Below are 24,870 nucleotides of genomic sequence, written 5' to 3'. Positions count from 1 at the left end.
CTGGCTCGCATACCTTCATGAGTGCATGCTCACATTCAACATAAGCAGGTCAAGGGAAGGTCCCCACTAGATTCCTCTGCTTTTTGGGGGTACTTGGGGAAGAGGTGCTGGGAAGGATGCTAGTATAACTACACGTTTTTCTTTTTCCATCACCTCAACTTCTTCTGTCTACCTGATGCAGAGGTCCCAGGACCAGGCTGCAACTGCAGGTGCCAAGAGCAGGGGTGAGCCCTGAATAAGGAACTCACCGTACTTTTGGCCCTTTATGTCAGCATTGCTGTGTGCCTTCACCCCATCTGGTGAAATTGGGGCTGACAGTGAATGCAGCTATATTGTTTAGTGGTAGGGACAGGCCACCTGATCTGCGCCCATGTGACCCTACCCCACAGGAGTGGGAATATCCTGACGGGGTCATATGTGCTAGACCAGCATTGCTGCTGGTAGTCTAGCCCAGCACAGTATGTGGTCTGTGCACAGGCACAGGCATGGGAGGACCAGGTGTCATAGTTGCCCAGACTCCAGAGCTCCGTCCCTTGGCCAATGGTCTCATGTGGACTGTGTTCCCTCTAACCGTACAGTTGGCTGAACAGCTCACAAAGCCTGAGAGAAATAAGAATGCTCAGATCTTCAGTCTGACTGCCAGATAGGTAAAAATTTGCACTCTTAAGGAAAGTAAACAAAAACAAAATAAAATATACATATACTTCGATATAGTTATACTCCATTATATTTTTTCCCACTTTTGTATTCTACAATCAGTAAAAAAATTGCAGAACATGAGAAGCAAGAAAATATGCTTTATAATCAAGAGGAAACACAGTCAATAGAAGTCCGACAAAAAAAGCCCCACATTATTGGAAGTAGCAGATAAAGGCATAAAACAACTATTATAAATATATAAAATAATTAATGGGAAAAGAATAACAGCTGGGATAGAGAAAGGATATGAGTTGAATGTGTCCCTCAAAAACTTACGTCTGCCTCAGAATTTGGAAATAGGTCTTTATAGATATAATTAGTTAAGTTAAAATGAGATTATATTGGGCTCCAATCCAGTGACTGGTGTTCTTACAAGAGGGAAATATGGACACAGAGAGACACAGGGGCAAATGCCTGGTGAAGATGGAGGTAGAGACTGAAGTGATGCACCTATATGCCAAGGGGTCCCTATAAGCTTGTCCGAAGCCAAGGACAACTGGCAGCCACCATACATGAGGAGAGAGGCCTCGGCCAGATGCTCGCTTAGAGCTCCTCCAGAGGAGCCAGTCCTGATGACACCTGGCTTTTGGACTCCCAGCCTCCAGGACTGTGTGGGAGAGTAAATTCCTGTTGTTTTAAGCCACTCAGTTTATAGTACTTTGTTATGGCAGCCCTAAGAAATTAATAGATGAGGTAATGAGATATTCTGGGATAGCAATAGAAAAAGAAAAGAACCAAGTGGAAATTCTAATGAAAAATATGATAGCTAAGTAAAAACTACAATGATGGGCTAAACACCAAATTGGACATTATAGAACACAAACTTGAAGACAAGTAAATAGAACTCACCACACTGAAGCAGAAACATTAAAACTAAAACCAAAACTAAAACCACTCCCAAACAGCAGCAGCAATGGTTAGTTAATACCAAACTGGGAACTCATACATGAGACTGGGGTCAAAGTAAGAGAGAAAAGAGATTAGGGCAAGAAAAAATATTTTTAGAAGTAAGGACTGACAAACTTTCCAAAGGTCAAACACCCCAAGCAAGGCAAACACAAAGAAAACCACTCCCCGGGTATCATAGTCAACAGCTGGGAACCAAAGATAGAAAATATTGAAAGCAGGTAGAGGAAAAAGGCACATCCTCCCCATGTGCCCTGCTTCCTGGGAGGTATTACTTCCTGTCCCCCTGGCCAGTGGCCCTGACCCACTTTCATGGGAGGCCTAAGGCCTGGCTGACCTTAGCCTGCATGTTGTTCCCAAGCTCATGTCCTATCCATAGCTTTTAGGATGACGTCCAAGCTCCTCAGTGTAGTCAGTCCAGCCCCCTGCTGGGAGCTCTCCTCCCTCAGAACCCCCACCCCACAACCCTACCCGTGCTCCAAGATTGAGCCACCTGGGTCCCAGATGTCTGACTAGAGGTTTGTGCCTGCACTGTGTGGATACTGACTTCTGTGAAATAAAATTGGAAATTCACAAGCCTCTGACGACTTTCTTCACACTTTACTGATTGTGGGTGGAGGTTTGGGGAATCCATCAGCTTGTTCTGGGCTCTGCCTGCCTCTCTAGTATTGGCTTGCACCGTGCTCTCTCCATGCTACCCACATTGCCCCTTTTTCAGTCTGTATACATTCCTTTCATCCTCAGGGCCTGTGGACCTGCTCTTCCGGTGTGTGGAATTCTCCTACATCCCTCTTGTACATAGATACCTGTTCATCCTCTTTTCCAGAAAACCTTTCTCTGATCTTCCTGATGAGATCAAATGCTCCTTACGAATTGCCCTCATGTATCTTTTCCTGTGAGGACTCATCAAAGCTGTAACTCCATTGTGTGATTACTATGTGGACCTCTATCCCTTTTTGTCTGGCTTTACCCATTGTTGTATTCTCTGGTCCCCAGCACAATGCCCGGGATCCAGTAAGTTCTCTGCAAATATTGTGTGCGTGTACTGCTGGGTGAATGGGTGGATGGTGCAGTGTACCTGTTTACCCAGGATTCTCTCTTTATAAAGAATCTAGGCCCTCCTCTCCATTTTGGGTCGCAGACTCAGCCCCAACCCGGCAGTAATGCTCCACCCTGTAACAGCTGCTTTCATCTTCTTGTCTCCACACTCAGACTTTCACTGTCCCAGCAGGTTGTGGCTACACCTGCTGGTGCTGCTCCTAGAAGTCACTGCAGCTACTCCTGGAGGTTAGAGAGTCATGTTAAGGAAGGGCTTGTGAACTATAAGATAACCAGGGGTTCTCCTACGGTGCTGGGCACGGCATGGACATGGTCTCTGATCCTTCAATAACGCTGTTGCTGTGCTTTCCAAGCTTACAGGAGGAGGTCTTCCCGAGCCGCACAGCTGAGAAGCAGCGGTGACGGAAGGAACACAGCTCCTTGGGCTGCAGAACCCAGGGCTCCCTAGCAAGCCAGTTCGCTAGCTTGGGACGGTTAGTACCCTACTGATGTTTTTGTAGCAACAATAGCTGGAGGAGGAGGTGGAGGAGGAGATTGTTCCCACTCGCCACAATAGGAAGCTGACGCCAGCGGGGGCTACTGGGGAAGATGGCAGGAAGGCGAGGACACAGACCCCCGGGCGCAGGAGCGAGATCCGCGCCCCCTCCCCTGGCGCCTGCGCACTGAGGTCCTGTTCCCGGTTCAACCCCGCCCCCATCGCTTGGGTTTTCAAATTTGAAACCTCCTTTTCCCGCCCAAAAGTGTTGACCAGCAGCGGGAGCGGGCGGGGCCGCACGCGGCCAATAGTGCCTCAGAGACTGCCACGCCCCGCCCCTAAAGTGTCAGCAGCGAGCTGCAGGAGGCAATGGGCAAATGGGCTTAGGGCGCCTGCCAGCCCCGCCTCCGCGGCGCCCACGTGCAGCGGCGGAACCCAGGGCCTCCCGGGGACCACCGAACTCCAGCGCACCAATCTAGGTCCGGGGTTTTCGCAACCAGCGCGGGGCTGAAAGGCCCAAAGACGCCAAGTAATCAGAAAGTGGTCTCCGAGCGAGGCGGGAAGACGCAGCAATTACCACCCCGGGGGTTCGCCGAAGGGCCGGGTCTGAAGTCGGCCTCCTTACTGGCTGGCCCTGAGCGAGTGCAAATGGACTTGTGGGCTCGCGAAAGGTGGGCTGCGACTCCCACTCCCGGAAGGGCGGGGCCAAGAGCTGGGCCGTCCCGGGGGCGGGGCTCCCGGGGGCGGGGCCGCGCGCCTGTGTTTGTTGCATCGTGTCAGTTACATTGTAACAAAAGTGGTGCAGTAGCTCCTCCAGCCAGCACCCTAGGCCCCCCTGTGGCCAGCTGTCGCCGACATGGAACCTGTGGCCAGCAACATCCAGGTCTTGCTGCAGGCGGCCGAGTTCCTGGAGCGCCGAGAGAGAGGTGAGGAAGAACCCTTGGCCACACTCCTCGCAACGATCTTGCTGACACAGGTCTGGGCTGGACTTGGATTCTAACTCGAGGGCTGCGTGGCCTTAGGACAGTAGCCCCGGGGCAACCTCGCCGCCACCATCAATTCGAGAGTGATCCGCGGGTGGTCAGGCTGGAGAAATGGCCCTGGCGCCAAAACCTCTCCCCGTCCGTGCAGTGCCAGGGGCGCCAGCTGGGAGCAGCCCCAGCCTGATGTGGGAGGGGGCTCTCTCTGGCAGAGGCCGAGCATGGCTATGCGTCCCTGTGCCCGCACCGGAGTCCGGGCCCCGTCCACAGGAGGAGGAAGAGATCCCCCCAGGCTCCTGCCGCGCTGGACAGTGGGCGGTGAGGAGGGCTGGGGGGAGTGGGGAATGGGAGTGGGGGGATGGGAGCCGTCCCTCTTCGGGCCCCTCCACTGTCCACTTCCTCCTTGTTGCATCTTCTGGGCCAGGTACCCTAACCCTACTCTGGAAGCATTCAGATCCCTCCTGCCATATCCCACCACCCCCAAACACCTTCCTGTTCATTTAAGGACTATTTCTTGAGCACCGCTGATATGTCAGGAACTGTGAACAAGGCACTTCTGGGTCCTGTTTCCACTCACGCTGGTACACTCCACGTATCACCACTCGCTTTCCCCCTCAGGCTTCCTCCTTTTAACTCCTTGTCTCAACCTTTTGCACATGGTTCCCTCCACTTTGAATGCTTCTCTCTCCACTGGGTAACTTGTATTTCTGGCTCAGCTCAACTGTCTGTCCAGGAAGCTCTTCCTGATAGCTCAGTAGGGGACCTCGTTTGGACCCCACAGCCACCTGGGCAGGCCTTGCTCAGCAAGTGGCCTCTGTATGTCTGCTTCTGCCTGGGGACTCTGGTGACAAAAGCCAGCACAAGGTGGCCACACTGCGCTAATTTGGGGCAGACATCCATAGTGGATTTTTGAACCCCTGGGAGCCCTGGTATTGAGGGTGTAGGCAGTAGCTGACCTTCCTAACCCCATCCTCCTTGGCATTGGCAGGTCTGTGCACAATGAGCTGGAGAAGCGCAGGTGAGTCCCAGCCCTGCCCTAACTGCATCAAATCCCAGGAACCACCTTCCTCTCTGGCTTTCTTCCCTCCCCTGCTGTCCCTGTGGCCAGCAAGGCTGGGCTGGCACTGCCCTCAGACCCCTTCCCCCCAGGAGGGCCCAGCTGAAGCGATGCCTGGAGCAGCTGAAACAGCAAATGCCCCTGGGGGCTGACTGTGCCCGACACACCACACTGAGCCTTCTGCGCTGGGCCAGGGTGCACATCCAGGTAAAGAGCTACCCCAGTGCCCTGGGGCCACCTTTCAGGATTGCTGGAAAGGTATAGTAGGCATGGGCTGGGTGGAACTGGGGAGAGAGGCTTGAGATCATATTCCAAAGTGTATGACATGGGACAGTTCTCTGCTTTCATTTTCCAAATTTGTTAAGTAGAAGGAAAAGCAGAAAATAACTCAAGATTGTTCTGAGGCTTAAGTGCCTTTGCCCAGTAAATGTTCACTGTTGTTATTACAGTTATTATTACTTCCATTCCAACTGTGGGCCCCCGGACAAGTCACTTAGCCTCTTTGGACTTCATTTCCTCCTCTGTGTCGGGTGCATGGCTGTTGAAAAGATTCTGTGATAGGTCACGGCACAATGGTCCTCCGGACTGCAGATGGATGGTCCTCACTTTCCCTCTCTCCCGTCCTTCAAGACCTCCTGTTCTGGGTGGTCTGTCCTGATGCCACTTTGGAAGGCAGCTCCAGAGGTCAAGAGGGGAAAGGACAGAGGACAACAGTCACCTGTCCTCCCAGGGCCCTTGCGGCTTGTCTGGGCTCTCAGCGCCCCCTGGTGGTCAGGAGTGGGGTGTGCTGACTCAAGCCCGAGGCATCCCCGAGGCAACCCCAGAGTGGGGATTAGAAGACGCCAGGAAAAAAACAAGCCTTTCCCTACCCTAATGGCCTGTCATAGGAAGAAATGGAGGCACAGAGGGCTGAGGAAGAGGCAGCATAGCTATAAGAAGCAAAATCAGAACCTTGGTCCAGGGACTGAGTTGTATTCTTTCCTTCAGCAAGTATTTATTAAGCACCTGCTCTTCCAGGCCCTTTCTTGGCACAGGGGACCATGGCAGGGACAGATCACTAGGCCATGCAGTATATCAGTCATGGTGTGGGAACTGTCTGCACTGTTCCCTAGGTGCTTGCATTCCCCTCATTGTGGCTGACATGTTGGCTGGGCAGTGGGCCTGTTTCTTAACATGGTGCTTGCCTGACCTGGTTGATGTGTGTGCCTCTGATGCTGGATGGCCTGGGAGCTTCCTGTTTTGCCTCCACCAGGCTGTCCTCCACCTTGCCCTAGAATGTTCTGTGCAGCACATAGATCTGTCTAGGTCTGTCTCCTGCTAAAATCTGACCTCTTCATGGACTTGTTTCCCTCTGCCTGGATACTTCTTCCCCATCTTCGCCTAGGCAGCTCTTACTCATCCTTCCACTCCCAGTCCAAATGCCTTCTCACCTACCTCTCCCCTTCTTGTAGACTGAAAGCAGGCTTCTGCCCACTGAGGGCTCCCATGGGAGAACCCTTGGCCCTCTAGTCTGTAGAACTCAAGGTGGGCAGAGCTCGGGTGAGGGTTGGGGGAGGGGACTAATGCTGAAGGCTTAGGGCTCCTGGGAGCGTCTTGACCAGAAGTTACAAACTGGTAGCTTTTTTTTGGTCTGTAGTTTCTAAAAATTTAAATTAGCTGTTAGCACTTCAAAAGGCATTTGACCTGAAAAAAATCTTGACTTTCTAAGCTTCTCTTAAAGAAACTGGGAAACCTGGCAATCCTGGGCCTGTTTCCACATGGCAGTACTTGGCTGGAACTGGAGGTGGTTCCCCCCCTGATCCAGAGTACATACTCGCACATAGCCACAGTCTCTTCCAATCTGATGCTTGACACCAAATACTGTATTCCTCTAGGGCCTCCCTCCTCCCTCAACCTAGACAGAATTCTCACAGGCCATTGACATGGTGCAAGAGGGCAGGATGGCCTAGCTTTGGAGAGACTGCAGGAGCAATCCTTTGGGACCCAAATTTAGTGGGCTCCACCTGGAGCATGGAGCAGCAGTTTCCAAGTGACCATGCTTGCTGTTGAATGGTGTTGGGGTGAGGCCCCAACACCCCAGCAGCTGACCCCACCCTGACTTCCCTGGGGTCTGCAGAAGCTGGAAGAGCAGGAACAGCAGGCCCGGAGACTCAAGGAGAAGCTGCGCAGCAAGCAGCAGAGCCTACAGCAGCAGCTGGAGCAGCTGCAGGGGTCGCCAGGGGCAGGTGAGCGGGAGCGGCCGCGGGCGGACAGCCTGGACTCTTCAGGTCTCTCCTCGGAGCGCTCCGACTCAGACCAAGGTGAGTAGTGCCCTGAAGCCGAGTGGATGTGCGAGCCGCACAGGCCATGTAGGCCATCTCTTCTCCTGACTGGACCCCTCCCTGTGCAGAGGAGGTGGACGTGGAGACCCTGGTGTTCGGGGGCGAGGCTGAGCTGCTGCGGGGCTTCAGCACAGGCCAGGAGCACAGCTACTCACACAGCGGCACCTGGTTATGACCCTCACCACCCTGCAGCAGGCCTCTGGCCTAGACCACCTCCGCTCTGCCAGGCAGGAGCCTTCCCCAAGCCTCGGGTTACTGGGAGTCACCTCCTCCTGGAATGAACTGAGAGGCTCCTTGCCTGGGAACAGGTGCTCTCCCCACCCCACTGCCTGCTGTTCAGTTTCTCCTAGGGGAGGGGCACCTGGGCCTCCCAAGCCCTGGGGGGCATGCAGCCTGGGCCTGGGCCACCTGGCCCTTCCAGGCCTTTCTTGTAGCACTTGGCTCAGCTGTCCCCATGGGGACAGGAAGCCTCTTGGGCCCTCACATTCTTTCCCAGACAAGGTCCCATGGCCTTTGTCCACAGATACTGTACAGTATTTTCATTAAAAGCTTTTTTATTAACTTCCTATCCATGATCTTGCCCTGATGAAAATGGGGAAACTCCCAGCCACAAACTGGAAAAGAGGAAATGAGATCAGTAGCCACCACTAACACTGCTGACCACGCCAAGCAGCGCCCATTCAGTCCTCACAGCTCAGAAGCCCAGAGCCAGGCAACAAGTGGAGTAAAGATTCCAACCAGAGCTGTCTTGACTCCAAATATTTATTGGATGCCTTTTATGTGCTAGATATTGTTCTAGGTACTTGGGACACATCAGAGAACAGACCAAAGGTCCCTGCCCCATGGAGCTTAGTCTTTTGTTTGTCACTTCCCTGCACACTGTGACCTGGCAAGTCACGGCACCTGTCCTTAGCCGCCCGATGCGGGAATAAGCAGGCCCAGCCCAGATGTCGGTTAGCATGCTTGGCACACTGTAGCCACCACACAGGACACCTGCACCCGACCCACCCAGACAGCAGAGGGGGCTGGAAGTTGACTTTTAATATAAAGTCTTGGGGCAGTAGGGGTGGGGTGGGTGATGCCAGGGCTGTGGCTACACGAACTGCTGTGGCTGTGGCTGCTGCTTGGTGGCTGCCTTGCTGGCAAGATCCTTGGCTTTCTCTGTAGCTGCCAGTGCCGTCTCCTTGGCCTTCTCCTTGGCTTCCTTGGCTGTCTCCACAAGGGTTTTGGACGGGGCCTCACCTGCAGCAAGAGGCAGGGGCTGGCTTCAGAAGACACCAAGACACACCTAACCACCTCCCTCCAAACATCACCTCCAGTGAGCTGTGCCCCATCAAAAAGGCAGTATTTGCCCAGGGTACAGATAAGAGGTCCCAGACTTAGAGTGGGGGTGGCGACAGCCCCAGGCTCCAAGTAGCCCCAGGCTCCACATAGCCCCAGGCAACTAGAACTTGGACCCCACCCTCTGCTTGTGCCCAGAGCCTTCACCTTGCAGCTTGGCCAAGATGTATTCAAAACCCTTCATAGTCTTGGTCACATTGCTTTTGAACCGGGCGAGACCAAATTCCTGGCAAAAGATGACAAGAGAAAGGATTCTGAGCTGCTCATGGACCCCTAGCTCACCTCTGTGCCATGGGCCCCAGTACCCACACAACACTCCTCACCTGGACAGCTCTGGAGACACCAAATATGCTAGAGGAGACCCAGGCTTCCCGGCGGATTTCGGTCCAGCCACTGTTATCAGAGTTCACACAGTAAACACATCGCTCCTCCACCATCTGTCGGGCCAACGACAACCATGTGGGAATCTTTCTCTTTGCAACCTGCACAGCCATTTCATTCCCCTGCCTCTTGAAAGCAAATTGAACATCTACTCCTTTGGCCTTACTGCATTCCCAAGCTGCATTTCAAGGAAGAGAGTAAGAACATAAAGGCCATTATACTCTTCTAACACCTCTCCTCTGATCCTTTAAACTGAAAGGCACATGGACTTCTGAGATCAGCAGAGGGCCTTACAACTCTCTCCTGGTCCTGGATTTTGTTTTGTACTTTTAGGTCTGGACATGTGAAATGCTTTTAGCCTGCCGCTCTTAAGCGGCAAATAAAAATGAAAATCTAGCCATCACTATAGCTCTATCAGAAAGGAGAAAATAAATCAGGACTTCCAAAAGACTTAGAAGTCATTTCTCATAGCTAGATTACTAGTTTACAAAACACAAGTGTAGTGCCCTCAGGAAAGTTAGCTGTGAGGACTTTGGATAACTCTGGGGCAGAGCATCAAGGTGCTTACTCACTGTGCCCTTAATGTCACTTCCCCTCTCTGAACCTTACTTCCTTTTTGCACAGTAGAAACCCCTCCCAGGGTTATTGTGAAGATTAGCAGAGAAAGAGACTCAGAGTTCTCTGAAAGCTTTTAGAGTATTTACATGTTGAGACTACTGCAGAATGTTCCTTAAACCATGGCCTTTCAAGCTTTTTTAAGGGCAAGAGAGCAAAGGTATGTGGAACTCCTTTTCCCCAAAATCTCGGGCAGAAACTTCAGTAAGACCCTAAAAGTGGAATGACTCTAGTTGATGTGGTGCAAGGAGCCCCAATCCTTTCTCCTGAGGCACATCCACAACACTCTTTTAGCTTGACAGATTTCTATTTGAAAACCACTGCCTCCTTCCCTCTGCGTCACTCCTGGGGGTCCAACCTATGCATGTGCCAGGCAGTGTGAGGTTCCACATTTAGTTAGTACTTGCAAACTCTGAAGAACATGTCCCCTTCCCCCACTGTATGAATGAGTAAAAAGACAGGTCCAGAGAGGCTGACCCACTGAAAGATCATTTTAATTTGTACTGGAGAGCCATCATGCTGCAGTAACCCAGATCTGCCTCAGGCCATTAGAGGCTCCCCTCATGGCTTCCTAGCCACATGTACCTAGAGTGCTCTACTTCTGGGGGGCCCAAGGTCGGGTGATCTCACCATCAGCCGGGCATGGTTGATGTTCCAGGTGAAGGTGGTCATGGTCTGGTTCTGTGGGTCCACAACAGAATCCTCCAGGATGTACACCGAGTGAGCAACATTGGCAGGAAACAGTCGCTCAGCCCAGCGGGGCATCCTGTTGGTCTTGGTCAGGAGTCGCCGTGACAGGAGCTTCTGGTCAGGGGTTACCTCCCGGTGTACTATGTCTTCCGTCAAGACATGTTTGCTGCAGGTGTCAGAGTGAAGGTGACCCGCGGAGCCTGCCCCTGAGAGACTGCCTGTTGGCGTTTCCATTTGGAGCCTCCCTGCCCAGAATGGCCATGCCTTCTTCCAAACTTGCTGAGTGATCTGTGTTGTGGCTAGGACCTGAACTACAATCCCTGGAGCTTATCTGAGGGCAAACTCCAACTCCCGCCCCCTCGCTGGCCTGGATTCCTGGGCTTCCCAGCAGGGCTGGACCTCAAGATTTATTACACCACGGGAGGGTGCCACAAGCAGAGAGTGGTAGTCAAACGCCCGCATGTCCAACCCCAACATCCCTCCCAACTGCTGTGCCGCCACCTCTTCCTGTCTCACCACCGAGTTGAGAAAACCTTGGACGAGGGCCTCAATTAAACCACTGCTCAAGCCCAGCCTCCTCCTAGTAACTTGCGGGCCTAGCCTCGCCGCTTCCCGGATGGGGTCCTCTTCCTCTAAAGGCGGCCACGGTTCAGGGGATCCCCTACCCCGAACTCCATGTCGAGTTTTTCCTAGCCCCACACTTCCATCGCCAAACAGCGAGGGGGCAGAGTTGCTTTTTCTAGGGACACGTACCTATAGGGATTCGGGTACCGCTGCCAGAAAGCAGCGAACACTTGGTCCCAGGAACTCCGAAGCACGCTCTGGCCCAGGAAATACTTCACCATCGTCCCGGCCAGTGCGGGCTCAGCACCCACGCAGCATCAGGGGCGCGGGGCCCCGGGGCACGCGGAGGCAGGGCCGGGGCTTGGCGTACGCCTGCCAGACTGGAAGCTCAGTTACCACTGTGGCACGCCCAAGCCGCCGCCGCCATGAGTTGTCGGGCCACCCGCCACTTCCGGCGCAGCCGCGCGCACCCACTTCCGGCGCCAGCTCACGTGACCCCCAGGTCCGGCCCTCTCCCCCCTCCCCCCGCGGGAGTCGCGGCGCTGCAGACGGGAGCCAGGTTGGAGGGGCCACTAGGTCGGGTGGGGAATCCGTGCCCTAGCAGCGCCTGAGCCGGGCGGGCGAGAGAGCGACGGAGCAAGCGTTCGAGCTGGGCCGTGGCGTGCGGCCCGGGTCCTGGGCTTTTCCAGGGAGAACAGCTCCCGGTGCCGAAGAACCGGGACAGACGGGGGCGCTGCTGGAGCTTGACCCCGACGCGGTGTCTCGAGTCGTAGGTGGCCGACTGAATCCTGGGCGCTGCCTGCTGGAGCAGAGATCCGGGTTTGCTTCCCGCCCCCGCTCAGGACCCTGACGTGGGTGAGGCAACCCTGGGAGCATGAGCGGGCAGCGCGTGGACGTCAAGGTGGTGATGCTGGGCAAAGAGTACGTGGGCAAGACGAGCCTGGTGGAGCGATACGTGCACGACCGCTTCCTCGTGGGGCCCTATCAGAATGTGAGTGTACCCCGCGGGGCCCAACACGGGTGGGAGGGGGCTAGCTCGCACCCGGGGCCCTGATAGCCTCTCTTTGGTTGCAGACCATCGGGGCCGCCTTCGTGGCCAAGGTGATGTCCGTTGGAGACCGGACGGTGACTTTGGGCATTTGGGTAAGTCCCCTGGGCGAGTAGTTCTGGGAAAACCTGTTTCCTGAGGAGGCTTAGATCCTCCCTATTACTGGCTGACTTGTGCCTTCAGAGGACCTGTCTCTTCTCTAGACCCCAGGTTAAAAATGGTGGTCTGGAGGACGTGGTATTTAGTTGAAGTCTTGAGTAGCTCGTAACCTACTCTAGGGCTGAGCCGTCTCTTGTCCTTTAGGACACAGCAGGCTCTGAGCGCTACGAGGCCATGAGCCGCATCTACTATCGGGGCGCCAAGGCTGCCATCGTCTGCTACGGTAAGGGGTGGGATGGACGGGGGAGGACCCTTGCCTGTTTCTCAAACAAGAGGTGGGTGCTTGGCTGGCCTTAAGAGGCCCGTGATCCTTGTGTTTCCTGTCTCCAATACCAAGACCTCACAGACAGCAGCAGCTTTGAGCGAGCAAAGTTCTGGGTGAAGGAGCTGCGCAACCTAGAAGAGGTAGGTGGCCAGACTTAACCAGAGGACAAGTTCCTGAGGCTCTGGTGGTCTGTGGGCGTGATCCTAACCTTGTTTTCTACTCTAGGGTTGTCAGATCTACCTGTGTGGCACCAAGAGTGATCTGTTGGAGGAAGACAGACGGCGTCGCCGTGTGGACTTCCATGATGTCCAGGACTATGCAGACAGTAGCTGCTCCTCAGCTCCTTGGGGGTGGGGGAGGGAAGTGGCTGCTATGGCATGATCCCTCAGGAAGGCTTTTTCGCCTCCCTAAACCTGCAGGGTCCAGAAGATCCCCTTAACTGCTAGCCTTCCCCTTTGTGTCCACCTGATTTTCAGGTATGAGGCTTTAGTCACTTCTCTTTACAGATATCAATGCTCAGCTCTTTGAAACATCTAGCAAGACAGGCCAGAGTGTGGGTGAGTGCTGTCCTTGGCCTCACAGTAGTAATCGGCAGGGGCACCAGAGGAGGCAGAGAAGGGCCTAGAGGGCTAGGTCACTGGGTGATCCCAGGGCTGCTGGCTTTGGACCCTCACTAGTCATCCTTTTTCCTGCCAGACGAGCTCTTCCAGAAAGTGGCAGAGGATTACATCAGTGTGGCCGCCTTCCAGGTGATGACAGGTGTGTACTTCCCCAGCCTCTCTGGAGACCTCCTCTAGGCTCACAGCATCTGGCCTACTCCACAAGTTACCTGATCCCCCAACACAAGGGTGCTGAGCTGCCACCTCTCTCTTTGACAGAGGACAAAGGCGTGGACCTGAGCCAGAAGGCAAACCCCTACTTCTACAGCTGTTGTCATCACTAAGTCACCACACTCACCTGGTCTGGGAGAATTAAAGGAATTCCCCCAGAGGGGCTGGACCTAGCTCGTCTGGGCTTGGGTGGTCAAACGTCTAAGCTACCCCAGGTCCCCATGGCAACAGAGGTGACACCTGCCTGTGTTGGCCCATGGAATGGAGGCAGTATTGGGCTGACTGATGGGCATGAGGACGGTTAAGGGCTGATTTGGACCCCAGGCTTCTGCCCTGGACAGCACTTTTGTCTGCAGATTAAGTGACTTCTGATTTGTAAATAAAATCAATGCACTGTGAATCACACTCAGCCCCTTTCCCTGTTGTATGAATTGGGTGTCAAGACACCTAGTTCTTTCGGGGGCCACCTGGCTGGCCTCACTTCCTATAGTAAGGCTCCTCCCAGCTCTTAAATTTTCTGAGGGCCTTTCTCTGTTTTTTAGTAAGAGACCAAGATAGGGTTAGACACTGGGGTTGGGATATTGCAAAGCTCCTAATTCCTTTTTGGTGCTGAGAGAAGCAGACAAACATTCAGGTGGTATCCAGCGATCAAAGACTCAAGCACTGCTACCTTAGACTGGCTCTACCACTACTACTCTGTCATGTCTAGGTTCATAAGTGATGTCTGTGGCTCACTCAGATCCTAAGCTTCCCAGCAACATCCTACAATGTTTTTTAATGGTAGAAAAATCAGGTTTTGCCAGACAGAAAAGGCCTTAGGGAGTCAGACTGGGATCCATTTCAGCTGCTAACTTAGAGAAGGGACTTAGGCTTGGCCTGAGTTTCTCATCTGCAAAATGAAGTGACAGCTACCTACCTTAGGTGAAAAGAACTCCAGGACTAAATGCTTGTTTTACCACACTCGTCCCTGGAGTGCTTTTTGCTGAAGGGGCAGAAAGAGACTCAAAAGGTTCCTCCTAAGTGTATTTCTGGGCTGTGGAAGTCCAACTATTTCCTAAATATCAGGTGTTCCTGCAGGCAGGGCTGACATGTTCAACCAAAGGAAGCATGTGTAGCCCTTCCAGTAATGTGGCTTGGCCCCTTTACCTCTGATTCCCCACCTTAGGCCTGAGCCAGTTCTTCTCACAGTGCCCAGCACCTATTTGCCCCTGAAGCATGAAAAATTTGGCCAAGATGGTCAGACTCACACTCAGAAAATGCTTTTGGTTCCATTTCCTTTTTAAAAACCAATTCCTCAAAATACCCTTCCTTCACTGGTGATGGAGGCTTCCTGTATATGAGCTAAAACAGACACCAAGAGGAGTGAAAGACATTCTGACAGCTGGTGGCTACTGGAAGGAAACCCACACCACTCACTTGAGGTGCCTGGGTGAAGGGCTCAGCTCCACCATGGCCCCACCTGGGAACTATCTAGGGCTGGCTTTTGCTCTTATCCCAAGCCCATCCTCCCTCCTATTAAGCTACATGTCCCCACGGACAACAAAACAAAACACAGGGCAAGGGCCATTAAGAGTAAAGTTACACTTTACTTTACAGTAATTTTTTTTCTATATACAAAGAATTACAGTACATGTTTATGGGGCTCCTAGCACAGGGCTCCCTTCTTTTTCACTAGGAGTTTCACTTACAGCTGACAATGTATAGGGGGGGAGGGGGAGGGCAAAAAAAAACCCAAAACAGTGATGGACCTCAGCTGACACCCCCCACCCCTTTCTTAAAAATATAAAGATAGGTTTCTATTGTCAGCTTGTTTCTTTGCCAAGACTCACAAAGCTGCTCTTCCATGAGCTCCTCTGTGCTGCACTCACCCATCTTCAACACACTCTCACCGACATGCACACACAGGCAGCACCCACCTCAGACCTGGGGACCACCTGTTCTCTGCCCCTACCCTGGAAGTCTAAAGCACCAGAATCATTCAGTTCTGCATCTATTCCCTGGGCTCACCTGTCCAAGGCTCTGCTCAGCTTCCAGGGTGCTGTATGTATCTGAAGCCCCTCCACAGCCTGTGTTAAGTCATGGGAAAGCAGCTCTAGAAAAGGGACCACGTAAGAATGTAATGTTTTTTGCTTATGTTGGTAGGAAACATTTCTTCCCAGGCTGTAGGTTCTAATTCAAATAAACTCCACTTCCTTAAGAAATACTACCCCTAATCTTCATAAGCAAGAGAAGTGCTCCCATGAGAATGGAAGAGGTAGAGAGGGGCAGAGAGGAGACCCCACACCAAGAGTTCTCTACCAACATGTTACAGGCAGTGGATGGAGCCTATGGGCAAGGCAATAGCAGCCCTGAGAAAAACTCAATGACCACCTGCATCTGGATACAGCATCTCTTCCACTGGACTGTGCTGTACCACTCCCAGGTCAGGTGCAGGCTTCCTTAGGCTCTGCCTTCTTCTCTAATACAGCCTCAAAGAAAACATTCTACATAAAATCTCTTCCTTCCGAACAAGAACCTGGGTTTCTCAAGTTGCCAGTCCCTCAACCCTTGGCAGTGCTTATTTATACCAGGAGATTAGCACCATCATTACTTTTTTTGTGTATACAAAGCAATTATCTATTATTTCAATTTATACTACAGCAACCTCTGGCCCTGCCGCACTGGCCCTAGGAAGCTCAGCTGAGAGCTAACTGGCCATAGCCAATGAGCCTCATGGAGCAGCTACCTAGCTCTAACTGATCTGGAATGTCTAACACACGGTACAGCCCAAACATCATTCAGCAGGAAAAGGGGCTTATGGCAGCTCTTTCCCTGCCAAGCTCTCAGAAAGGTTGGGTAGGACACACGGCCACTCTGACCTCCTGGCTGACAAAATCCCCCCAAAAAGCCTTAAGAGAAAACCTGCTTTATAGGAGCTGAAGGCAAAAATCCATCCATGTTCAGTGCTCTCCTGATTCCTCTCCACAGGGGAAGCTGCCAGGACCAGACTTCCTGCCACTCTGTTCACACAATGCAACCTGGGAGTCCAGCTCCAGTGAGTAGATGCTGCCGAGCCTGGGAAAGGATCACTGATGCCCTTTGTGCCCTGACTGTAGTGTGGGGGTAAAGGATGTAAAAAATAAATTATTTATATCAATGATAAAACTGTAGATTTGGTAGTTGTTCAGAAGATCAACAGTGATTTATATCATCTCAAACTCAGTAACTTCAGGGGGGAGCAGACATTTAAAACCTTGATGCTTTTGTAGCAATGACAGCTACTTTGCTATTAGAATGGTTTAGCTCCAGCAGAAGCAAATGAGGCTTTGAGTTGTTTCCCTAATTTTTTTCTGGCTTAACAGGGCTAGGAGAGGTATTGATTCTTTAGCCACTTGTGGGAGCTATAGCTTCCTCTTGGAAAGGCTCCCTGGGGATATGGCTTAGAGGCAGACTCTCTTTTGAGACAGACACCAAACCATCCTGTATAAAGATCAGGAGTTTGTAAGAAAGGATTTCCTTTTAACTGCCAATTCACAACCCCTGGAGAAAAAAATCTCATAAATAGCTCCAGGAGAGTCCCCAAGGCTGGCGAGGCCACTCCCTTCCTACCTTACCTTCAAACTAGTCTCACTTCCCAATAGCCCTTCCGACTCTGCTTCTAACTGTATGGTGACTGCTTTCTTGTTAACACCTTGTATCAGATGCTGCGCTATCAGTGGACTGATAATTGAATTTCTAGTTTCCATTCAACCTGAGAGTGTCTTTCAATGGCCTTCACGGAAGCCTGGCTGTCCAACCATTTAGATAGAAAACTGCCTGTCTCCCACCCCAAATGCTCAGGTAGGTCTGGAAGGAAATTTCCAGTGAATGGTGAAGAATGGAAAGAATCAAAACAAAACCACGAAGTGGCCAATCATGGCCCACTGTTCCCTCACTTCTTCCTGTCCTGTGAGACATATCTAGAGCGTCTATCAAGTCAATTATCTACCAAAGCCTACTTTAGAGAAGCTAGTTCAAGATCAAACTTCTCCACTTAAAAAATTGTACATAGCCTGCACACACATTCCCCCCGCCACACACACACCCCGCAAAAAAATTCACAGTTTATTTCATGAAACAAAGAGCTACGGTAATTTAACACACAACATAGTGAAAGGAGATTCTGACAATGCAGTGCGGATATCTTTTTCTGATCACAACTAGAGATGACAGGAGAGAAAAGGGCACAGGACTGGCACCAAGCAAACCCTACTCATACAACCTAAGAGATTAGGGAAAGGGTCCTACTAGCTGCAGTTATATACTTAATATTCTCACACATGATAAATACTTAATATAATGAACTTTATGTTCTGGGTGGGGTTCTTTAAAAATATCTTTTCCATGGTTTAAAATTTTTTAAAAAAGAAAATAAGATGCTTTGTTTTCTCTTCCTTTTGAACAAAGAGCTTTCCCTCTCTGATGATGTGGGAAGAGAGGATGAAAGGGGAGAACTAGGCAGATGGAATTCACAGAGGAGATTCCGAGGTCTAAGTGAGATGCAGGGATAGGCCCCTAAGCTCAGGGCATCCTGTCCAGCCTCATGCCTCTGCCTGAGTTCAAGTGTCTCAACCCGAGACAGACTTTGGGAAATAAAAGCAAATTTTCTTTTAATTTATATATAAAGCGCAAATGCTTCCATATAACTATTGTTCCCTCCTTAGAAGTGATGAGAATAGCCTCAATAGGAACTTGGGAGGAGGAAATTGGGACAAAATATAGACTCCTGTTGAGGGTGTAAAAGCCATAACAGAGACAGAATGGCCAGGAGACACTTGGGCCAGGAGATGGCCTGTTGGCTAAAGCTGTTGGCAAAGTTGGCAAAGGAGAGAGGTAAACACGTTTGGTCTAGGGACAAAGGAGGAGTGGGTGAATGGGAAGGAACACATTTGGTCTAGGGACAAAGGAGGAGTGGGTGAATGGGAAGGAACTGGCCAAACAGCACTTCCTGTTGGCAGTTGATGAGCTGGGTGAACGGTAGGGCAGGGTAGCACCAACAGATTTCCCAGCCCTGGGGCCCCAGCTCAGGGCAGCAGTAACAGATAATCAGCAGTTATGAGGAGTCATCTCTTAGACTAGACATTGGTCTAAATGCCACATCTTGCCAGTTATAGGGGAAGGGTTCTTGTTTGTTTTTGAGCTATGTCAGTGGGCAGGCACTCTCCATACAGAGCACAGCAATTCCCAGGAAGAGGGCAGCAGAATCCACTAGCGAAGAAGAGGACTCCATCCATTCAGGTAGGAGGGTAAAGTGTCAGAAGAGAAGATCTTCCATCAGGATCTGGCACTCTACCTGAGCTGGTGGTGGATCTAGCCCAGAGCTTGCCAGTGATTCTCTACAGCCTTTGCCCGAGACTCTGAAATCTGAAAGCACCTGTGTTTGGGGGGTAGGCATGGGGTGGATTAATGTAAAAAGAAGAAAACTGGTAGGAAAGAAAGATAAGCTTGCCAAATGCCTCCTTACACTGTGGGAAAGCTATGTCCTTGTAGAGCCCAACCCACACAATGAGCTGTTCCACCTAGGACCGATCTTCAAACTCCACAGACCTGACAGAAGCAGCAGTGGCTGCACAGCCAATAGCCCCACTTGGCCTCAATACAACCTCCTCCCACCCAGAGAGGAGACCTACACATTGAGGGTGCATGCACACCCAATCAACAGACACTTTTAACACAACCACTTTTGGGGCCACAAAGGACATTACAAAATAGGTCTGGAGTGCCAGGCCCCCTCAGAACTTCCGTTACTTCCTGGTCAAGGGTTCTTGAGAACAGCCTGGGACCCCAAGCAGGCATGTTAGGCTCACAGGGATCAGATCTTATCTATCACCCGTCAGTGACTAGTGCCTGGCTTAGCACTTGTGAATGCTCAAGAAATCACCACTGACATGAATGCATATCAGTTCCTCCCAAGGGTTCATCAGGTACACTCAGTGGGGCGCTCTGAAGGGCTCGAGAAATAGCTTTGAGAGCCCCCTCTACCTTCCAACCTGAACAGTGGAATTGAATCCCATGCTTGACTCCAGAGTGGACTTTTTATTTCAAGTTACCACATGTAAAGATTGGGGGAAAGATACCCAAGTCTGTCTCCCTCCTTGGCTGGGGGCCACTTGGATTTCCATACATGGTTCACACCACCACAAGCCCCCACTGGCTAATGTCAGAAGGGTTCTGAGTGTTGGAATATAAGGAAAGAGTAACAGTGGAAAAGTGTTGGGGTCTGTTTCTTAAGGGGGGGGGTGGGGAAGAAAGATGATTTCCCTTCCCCAAGAACCCTGGGGGGGCAGCTGGTCTGGTCATGTGGCATTTACTGGTGTTATTTCTGTTCTGACTCTGCACACTTGTGACTGGAAGGAGCCTGGTTAAAAGCTGGAAGTGTATTTTGCTCTGGCTTAGGGTCTTGCCCTCTTCCAAGAGACCAACAAGTCTGTGCTAATGTCTGTGCACTCCCAGATGACCAGCAAGACTGTGCTAGTGTCTGTCCAGCAACCATGGGCCAAAGCCCTGGCCCTGGTGAGGCCTTTCCCAGGGCCCAAGGATTCTGTTCTGTGGTTGCCAACTTCTCTTCAGTGGAAAGGCAGGGTGGGGCCTTCCCAAGAGGCCTGAAGGAGTGCCCACTCTTGGCAGCAAGTCCAGGTAGTTGCTGGCTTCTGGCTATCTGCTTCACGTGCTTCACCAGGCCTGGTACTTGGCTGGGAGGCCCTAGGGTCTGCTCCACCCCTGCAGGTGCTCTTCCTGAGGCCTGGGTTGCTGGCTCATATAAAAAAGCCTTGGCAGGGGGTTGAGAAAGAAGTCTGGCCTGTGTAAGTGATTTAACAGCTTGCCAGGGGTGCTCCGAAGGGGCCACTGCTTTCCCGTGTGGCTGAAGGACAGGATCTGACACACAAGGTCTCTCAACAGCTCGTGGCATCTGCCCCAGACCTTTGCTGGCAGTCCAGGAGCTTGACTCCAGAGCTGGCATCTTCTCATCAGTCTGTGGTGTGATTTCATGAGGAGAAACTATCAGCTCCTTCTGGCGAGGAGTTAGGTCTATGAGATCCATCACCAAAGCAGCTCTATTTTTTGATTGAGTATTCTGGTCCACGGGCCTCAGCGCTTTTTCTTTAGCTACCAGGGTCTGGACCACAGCTGACAGTACTTTGTCAGGAGGTGGGAGTCTCTGGGACAAAGAGGCATAGGATTTGTCTGGGGGCCTGTCTGAACTCTGGGGTTTGGGACTGCTGGTGACTAGCAGTCTGTCTGGTGGTGGAAGTCTCAGGCCAGTGGGGACTGGAGTTTTCTCCAATGACTGGGGCCTTGGGCTGGCAGCACCTATGGATTTATCCAGCCTCAGGTCAGTTGTCCCCAGAGGTCTTTCCAATGGCTGGGACCTGACTGAGGGTGAGGAGCTTGGGTTGGTCACTGGACAGGGTTTGTCAGATAGCTGGGGTCTTGGTCCTGCCATTGCAGGTGGTCTGTTCAATGGCTTCTGGCTGGATACCAAGGATTGAGGTTTGGTCCCTGACCCAGCAAGGTCCCTAACCCGATCTACAGGCTGGGGCCTGGAGTCAGTTCTGTCAGGAGGTCTTTCAGGCAACAGTGGTCTCTGACAAGTCCCTGCCACAGCTTTTTTGGACAGTGACAGCATCTGGTTGGTGTCAGCAGGCAGCTTATCCAACATCTTGGGCCCCTGAGCAAGCACTCCTGATGAATGCTCTGCCAGGTGAGTGCTTGGGCCTGGAGGCAGCGGAACTGGAGGAGGCACATACTCACGAATCTCCCCAGGTTCCAGAGGGTTAGGCCCACAGGGGTCATGCTCAGTACAAGACAATCGCCCATCCAGTTTGGAGATGAAGAGCATTCCTTCCCGATGCTGCTTACAAAAGGAGCTGGGACACATCTCACAGAAGGACGCTGCTTCCTTCCCACAGATGTCACACTGATGCCAAGGACACTCCCATTTCCCTGAAAACACAGATGTGAAACAAAAGCTTATTTAGTAAAATAACAGATGCACATGAGATTGGCCATGGCTCTGGGAATGGATCAAAGAAGTGATTTCAAACTGCCACCTTTTGCAGAGAGCTCATGCCACTTGCCTGACAACTCCCTTGCCCCAGAATGTGCTTTTTCTAGTGTACAACAAATACAAATAAACAGCTAAGTATGAAGTAGCAACTGAATATCAACTAAATTTTTGGACAGGATTAATTCCTTGTTTTTTGCAACTATTCCAACAAGGTGGCGGTGGCGGTGGGGGGGACGGACCAACCCAGAGTTCCCCACAGATGAAATGACAAGATATTACTTTCACAGTTTTATACACTCCATTTGTCCTATACAGCCTCAAATATTCAATTCTCAAGAGGAAATCTCAGCTATTGAAACTCCTGCTTATGTGGTTATTAGTAGGAGTAGGGAACAGATATACAAATGCAAAAATGGAAGCAGACTCACCTTTGCTCAATTTTAAGGTTTGAAACCAGTAAAAACTTTACCTGTTGTTCACCAAGAATAAGTGGAAAAGACCCAAAGCTAACCTGAGCTGCTAATCTATTTGCCTCCATTTCATGACACCTTAAAGTCTGCCATGGATAGTGTTTCCACTCTGGCTCCTTCTAAACTATACTAGACTTCATTTTTAGCTCATAGGCAGAATTGGTCCTATCACATCCTGTGCCAGCTATAGCCCTGAGTAACTGGATCTCAAACAATTCCCCATTTCCACTTCCTGGCATTGAGAGGTCAATGTTGTGGCTTTGCCCCCACACTAACCTTAGTTTCTATTATTTCATTACTCAGACAACTACATATTGTAGGAAAGCTAATGAAGGGACAAACTCCTTACACTCCCACCCTCTTTCTGCAATTTCTGGAAGCAGGCCATTAGTAAGCCTGTAACAGGCTCTCTACCTGTTTCACACCACTGTCATTTAAAATAAAGGAATATCCAATCTCTATAAACTCCTCTAACCCCAAATCACCACCCAAAGGTTAGTGACTTCTCCAAACAAATTCCTACCCTAACCAGCTTTCTTACTTGTTAGCTGATACAACTGCCTCTCCTTTTGGAGGGGACTAAAAAGGTATCCATCCACCTTACTGATCAGAATGACCTCAAGCTCCACTCTGTCTCAATCTCTCTTTCTTTAGAAAGGGAACATGATTTAATGGCCTTGCAGTCAGAAAACCTGGCTTTCAATCCAGCTCCTCCACCATCTGTATGCTCTAATGTGACAAATCATCTCACCAAACTTGACTCTGCTTCCTCATCTGCATCATGGGAAGGTGAAAAGGTCTCATCTTATGGGTTGCTGGGAGGATAAAATAACATAACATAAATGTAAATAAAGTGCTTAACACACAGTGAGTGAGTTTGTCCCTTCTCTATAACCTAGGATTCTAGATGTTTGTTGTCATTTTTTTCTATGAGAACATGGACTGTACCCCCTTCAACACTACACATGCAAAGAAAAAAAGGGCTCTGTATTCTGACAGAAAACAAGGAGCACTTCTGGTGGATTTTGCACCAACCTGCCGGTCGCTTGGTTAGATTGAGACAGTCTGCATGGTAAACTTTTGGGCAGCCTGGCTTCTTACAGGAGACAAGCTGGCCAGCATCCCCACAGCTGAAACACTCATCCTCGCGCTCCTTTGTGATTTCACCCTGGGTCCTGCGCTTCCCCTGTTGCTTCTTCTTGAATTTCTTTGACTTTTCTTCCGTGGCAATTGGTTGATTCTAGAGGTCAGATATTGAGCAGTCAGCATTCTGTAGACACATTAGTTGTATGATCTTGACCAGGTTAACTATCCTCTCTGAGCCTCAGTCTCTCCTCTGGGAAGAGACAGTCCTCATAGACTGTTGTAAAGAAAAGAAAATGCAGGAAAGGCACCTGGCACGCACATCATAGGTACCCAAGAAATGACTGAACTGTAACTTTATTATCAACTACTCCTGCCACATGAATGAAAGAAAAGAGAAACATCTTTCTTTTTGTTTAAACTCAAAGCTGGTGTTAAAGATCACACTTTTTTAAGTTTTATTTTTATGTTTGTCTAACTTCCAAACTAAGGAAGACTTCTTTTGGTGTGTGCACACACATTTCTTACTCTACTCAACAAACCTTCACTGAGCACTTAGTATGAGCCACATACTAAGAAGACACAGAAAATGAATTCTTGGTCCTTGCTGTCCACAAGCTATGTATGCATTTTTATCTAAGTCAAATTAAGTTCATGCCCGACCTCTCCCCAAGACAGACTCTGGTGCAGCATCTGTGCTCCCTGTAGCACACACTTGTTCACCAAACCCCATGGTTTTCATCACATTATTTATCTTGGCCTAGAAAACATCCAGAACCAATCTGATTTATTACTAGCCTACAGTGATATCCCATTTCTAAACTTACACTAATCAAATTTCTCTCTGATTCACGTGTGAAATGCTATGTAGACCTTAAAGATGCAGAAACTGACATCCCCAGTAAATGTAACACCATTAAACTTGGTTTAAACTCAGTTACTATTTTAATTAATATGGAATAAGTCAACTTGACATCTTTAGGAACAAGACCATTTAACCAACCAACTAAACAAAAACCAAAACAAAACCCAATAAAATATAAAGATAATTTTCCTTATTTAATAAAAATGAGAATAATTAGTGGGTGTTTGTCATCTTTATGTGCTATTGCTCAAAATCATTATCTTCTTTAGTTACTGGTTTTTATGATAGCTTTCAATTTTCAGTTCTTAATGCCTACTTCATAAATCAAAAAAGCATAATGGGAAGTAACCAATTGGAGTCATTCTGTAGTCTACTTTGCATCAAAATTAAACTTCAATTTTCAGTATGGTATGCTGTTACTTAAGATACAGAACTCTGGATACATCCAGATGTTCATCTATTATGGTCCACCCATTATATAAAAAATTTAACAGTCACTAGAAATGGCTAAGAAGACTATGTAAAAGCAAGGGGAATTTTTTAATAGTAATTTAAAAAGCAGGATATAAACTTATAAACAAGTCTTAACAGTTATTGAATTGTAATTCAGTTAGAGTACACATAAATACCCAGGAAGTAAGACACAACAATGTTTATACTTTGTTACAATGGTAAGTTTAAGAGTCCTATGTTTATCTACATTTAGAATCTTAACTTCACCATCAGATTCTTTGATATCTTTAAAAAGACAGACACAGGCAGACAGAGACAAAGATATCAAGAATTTAAGTAGCTTAATTAGGAAATATGATCAAGATTAGCTGAGACCAATAAAGACATAGAAATAACCTACTTTACAGATTCATCTTTCACAGCTTTTTTTTTAGCTAGAAAGGCATCATCAGTTAGAAGTCAGATTGCTCATAACACTTCAACAATACCAAAGATCCTCTCTTGTTTGACCAAACTGAGCATCAGAATATGAATGTACAATGTCATTATTTCAAAGAGACATCTTCTTAAAGATTCTGCCATG

General features: G+C 50.0%; 4 protein-coding genes across 16 annotated transcripts in view; 2 read left to right on the top strand and 2 right to left on the bottom strand.

The window, feature by feature from the left end:
• Positions 1-3,834: 3,834 nt before the first annotated feature.
• MXD3 (MAX dimerization protein 3) lies at positions 3,835-8,065 on the top strand. 3 transcript variants are annotated; one of them, XM_073232769.1, is made up of 6 exons: positions 3,835-4,065; positions 4,332-4,437; positions 5,108-5,137; positions 5,269-5,434; positions 7,293-7,476; positions 7,566-8,065. In XM_073232769.1, the coding sequence occupies exons 1-6, from the start codon at positions 3,996-3,998 to the stop codon at positions 7,670-7,672; spliced, it is 663 nt and encodes a 220-aa protein (XP_073088870.1). In that variant the 5' UTR covers positions 3,835-3,995; the 3' UTR covers positions 7,673-8,065. The 3 variants fall into 3 exon arrangements, with proteins under 3 accessions (XP_073088870.1, XP_073088881.1, XP_017530536.1); XM_017675047.3 differs by having other exon boundaries at positions 3,843-4,065; positions 5,269-5,383; XM_073232780.1 differs by lacking the exon at positions 5,269-5,434 and having other exon boundaries at positions 3,838-4,065.
• Positions 8,066-8,243: 178 nt separating this feature from the next.
• On the bottom strand, positions 8,244-11,534 carry PRELID1 (PRELI domain containing 1). The gene is made up of 5 exons (XM_017675044.3): positions 11,278-11,534; positions 10,465-10,690; positions 9,162-9,275; positions 8,986-9,064; positions 8,244-8,739 (listed from the first exon to the last, which is right to left on the bottom strand). The coding sequence occupies exons 1-5, from the start codon at positions 11,367-11,369 to the stop codon at positions 8,591-8,593; spliced, it is 660 nt and encodes a 219-aa protein (XP_017530533.1). The 5' UTR covers positions 11,370-11,534; the 3' UTR covers positions 8,244-8,590.
• Positions 11,535-11,618: 84 nt separating this feature from the next.
• RAB24 (RAB24, member RAS oncogene family) lies at positions 11,619-16,534 on the top strand. 2 transcript variants are annotated; one of them, XM_017675045.3, is made up of 8 exons: positions 11,619-12,079; positions 12,163-12,231; positions 12,440-12,518; positions 12,633-12,700; positions 12,786-12,885; positions 13,067-13,117; positions 13,257-13,319; positions 16,358-16,534. In XM_017675045.3, the coding sequence occupies exons 1-8, from the start codon at positions 11,963-11,965 to the stop codon at positions 16,426-16,428; spliced, it is 618 nt and encodes a 205-aa protein (XP_017530534.1). In that variant the 5' UTR covers positions 11,619-11,962; the 3' UTR covers positions 16,429-16,534. The 2 variants fall into 2 exon arrangements, with proteins under 2 accessions (XP_017530534.1, XP_017530535.1); XM_017675046.3 differs by lacking the exon at positions 16,358-16,534 and adding an exon at positions 13,439-13,795 and having other exon boundaries at positions 11,623-12,079.
• A 2,890-nt stretch (positions 16,535-19,424) lies between these two features.
• Positions 19,425-24,870, bottom strand: part of NSD1 (nuclear receptor binding SET domain protein 1) — a 177,426-nt gene continuing 171,980 nt past the window's right edge. For 9 of the 10 annotated variants that reach the window (XM_073232711.1, XM_073232695.1, XM_073232718.1 and 6 more), the window contains 2 exons: positions 22,922-23,126; positions 19,425-21,352 (listed from right to left, as the gene is read on the bottom strand). In XM_073232711.1, the coding sequence (XP_073088812.1) occupies positions 19,725-21,352; positions 22,922-23,126 (1,833 nt within the window). In that variant the 3' untranslated portion in view covers positions 19,425-19,724. Of the gene's footprint in view, positions 21,353-22,637; positions 22,702-22,921; positions 23,127-24,870 lie in introns of all 10 variants that reach the window. The other variant, XM_073232729.1, reaches the window with a different exon arrangement.

This window comes from Manis javanica, chromosome 1 (genome assembly GCF_040802235.1).
Source record: "Manis javanica isolate MJ-LG chromosome 1, MJ_LKY, whole genome shotgun sequence".
NCBI classification, from domain to species: Eukaryota; Metazoa; Chordata; class Mammalia; order Pholidota; family Manidae; genus Manis; species Manis javanica.
This window is presented reverse-complemented; position numbering and strand designations above follow the sequence as displayed.

Bases quoted from the DNA above. Each gene is read 5' to 3' on its own strand.
- MXD3 (XM_073232769.1), top strand. From the start codon at position 3,996: ATGGAACCTGTGGCCAGCAACATCCAGGTCTTGCTGCAGGCGGCCGAG. The intron at 4,438-5,107 runs GTGAGGAGGGCT...TGGCATTGGCAG, and splicing joins GCCGCGCTGGACAGTGGGCG to GTCTGTGCACAATGAGCTGG. The intron at 5,435-7,292 runs GTATAGTAGGCA...TGGGGTCTGCAG, and splicing joins CTTTCAGGATTGCTGGAAAG to AAGCTGGAAGAGCAGGAACA.
- PRELID1 (XM_017675044.3), bottom strand. From the start codon at position 11,369: ATGGTGAAGTATTTCCTGGGCCAGAGCGTGCTTCGGAGTTCCTGGGAC. The intron at 10,691-11,277 runs GTACGTGTCCCT...TGACACCTGCAG, and splicing joins CGGTACCCGAATCCCTATAG to CAAACATGTCTTGACGGAAG. The intron at 8,740-8,985 runs GTGAAGGCTCTG...CTCTTGCTGCAG, and splicing joins CATCTTGGCCAAGCTGCAAG to GTGAGGCCCCGTCCAAAACC.
- RAB24 (XM_017675045.3), top strand. From the start codon at position 11,963: ATGAGCGGGCAGCGCGTGGACGTCAAGGTGGTGATGCTGGGCAAAGAG. The intron at 12,701-12,785 runs GTAGGTGGCCAG...TTTCTACTCTAG, and splicing joins AGCTGCGCAACCTAGAAGAG to GGTTGTCAGATCTACCTGTG. The intron at 13,118-13,256 runs GTGAGTGCTGTC...TTTTCCTGCCAG, and splicing joins CAAGACAGGCCAGAGTGTGG to ACGAGCTCTTCCAGAAAGTG.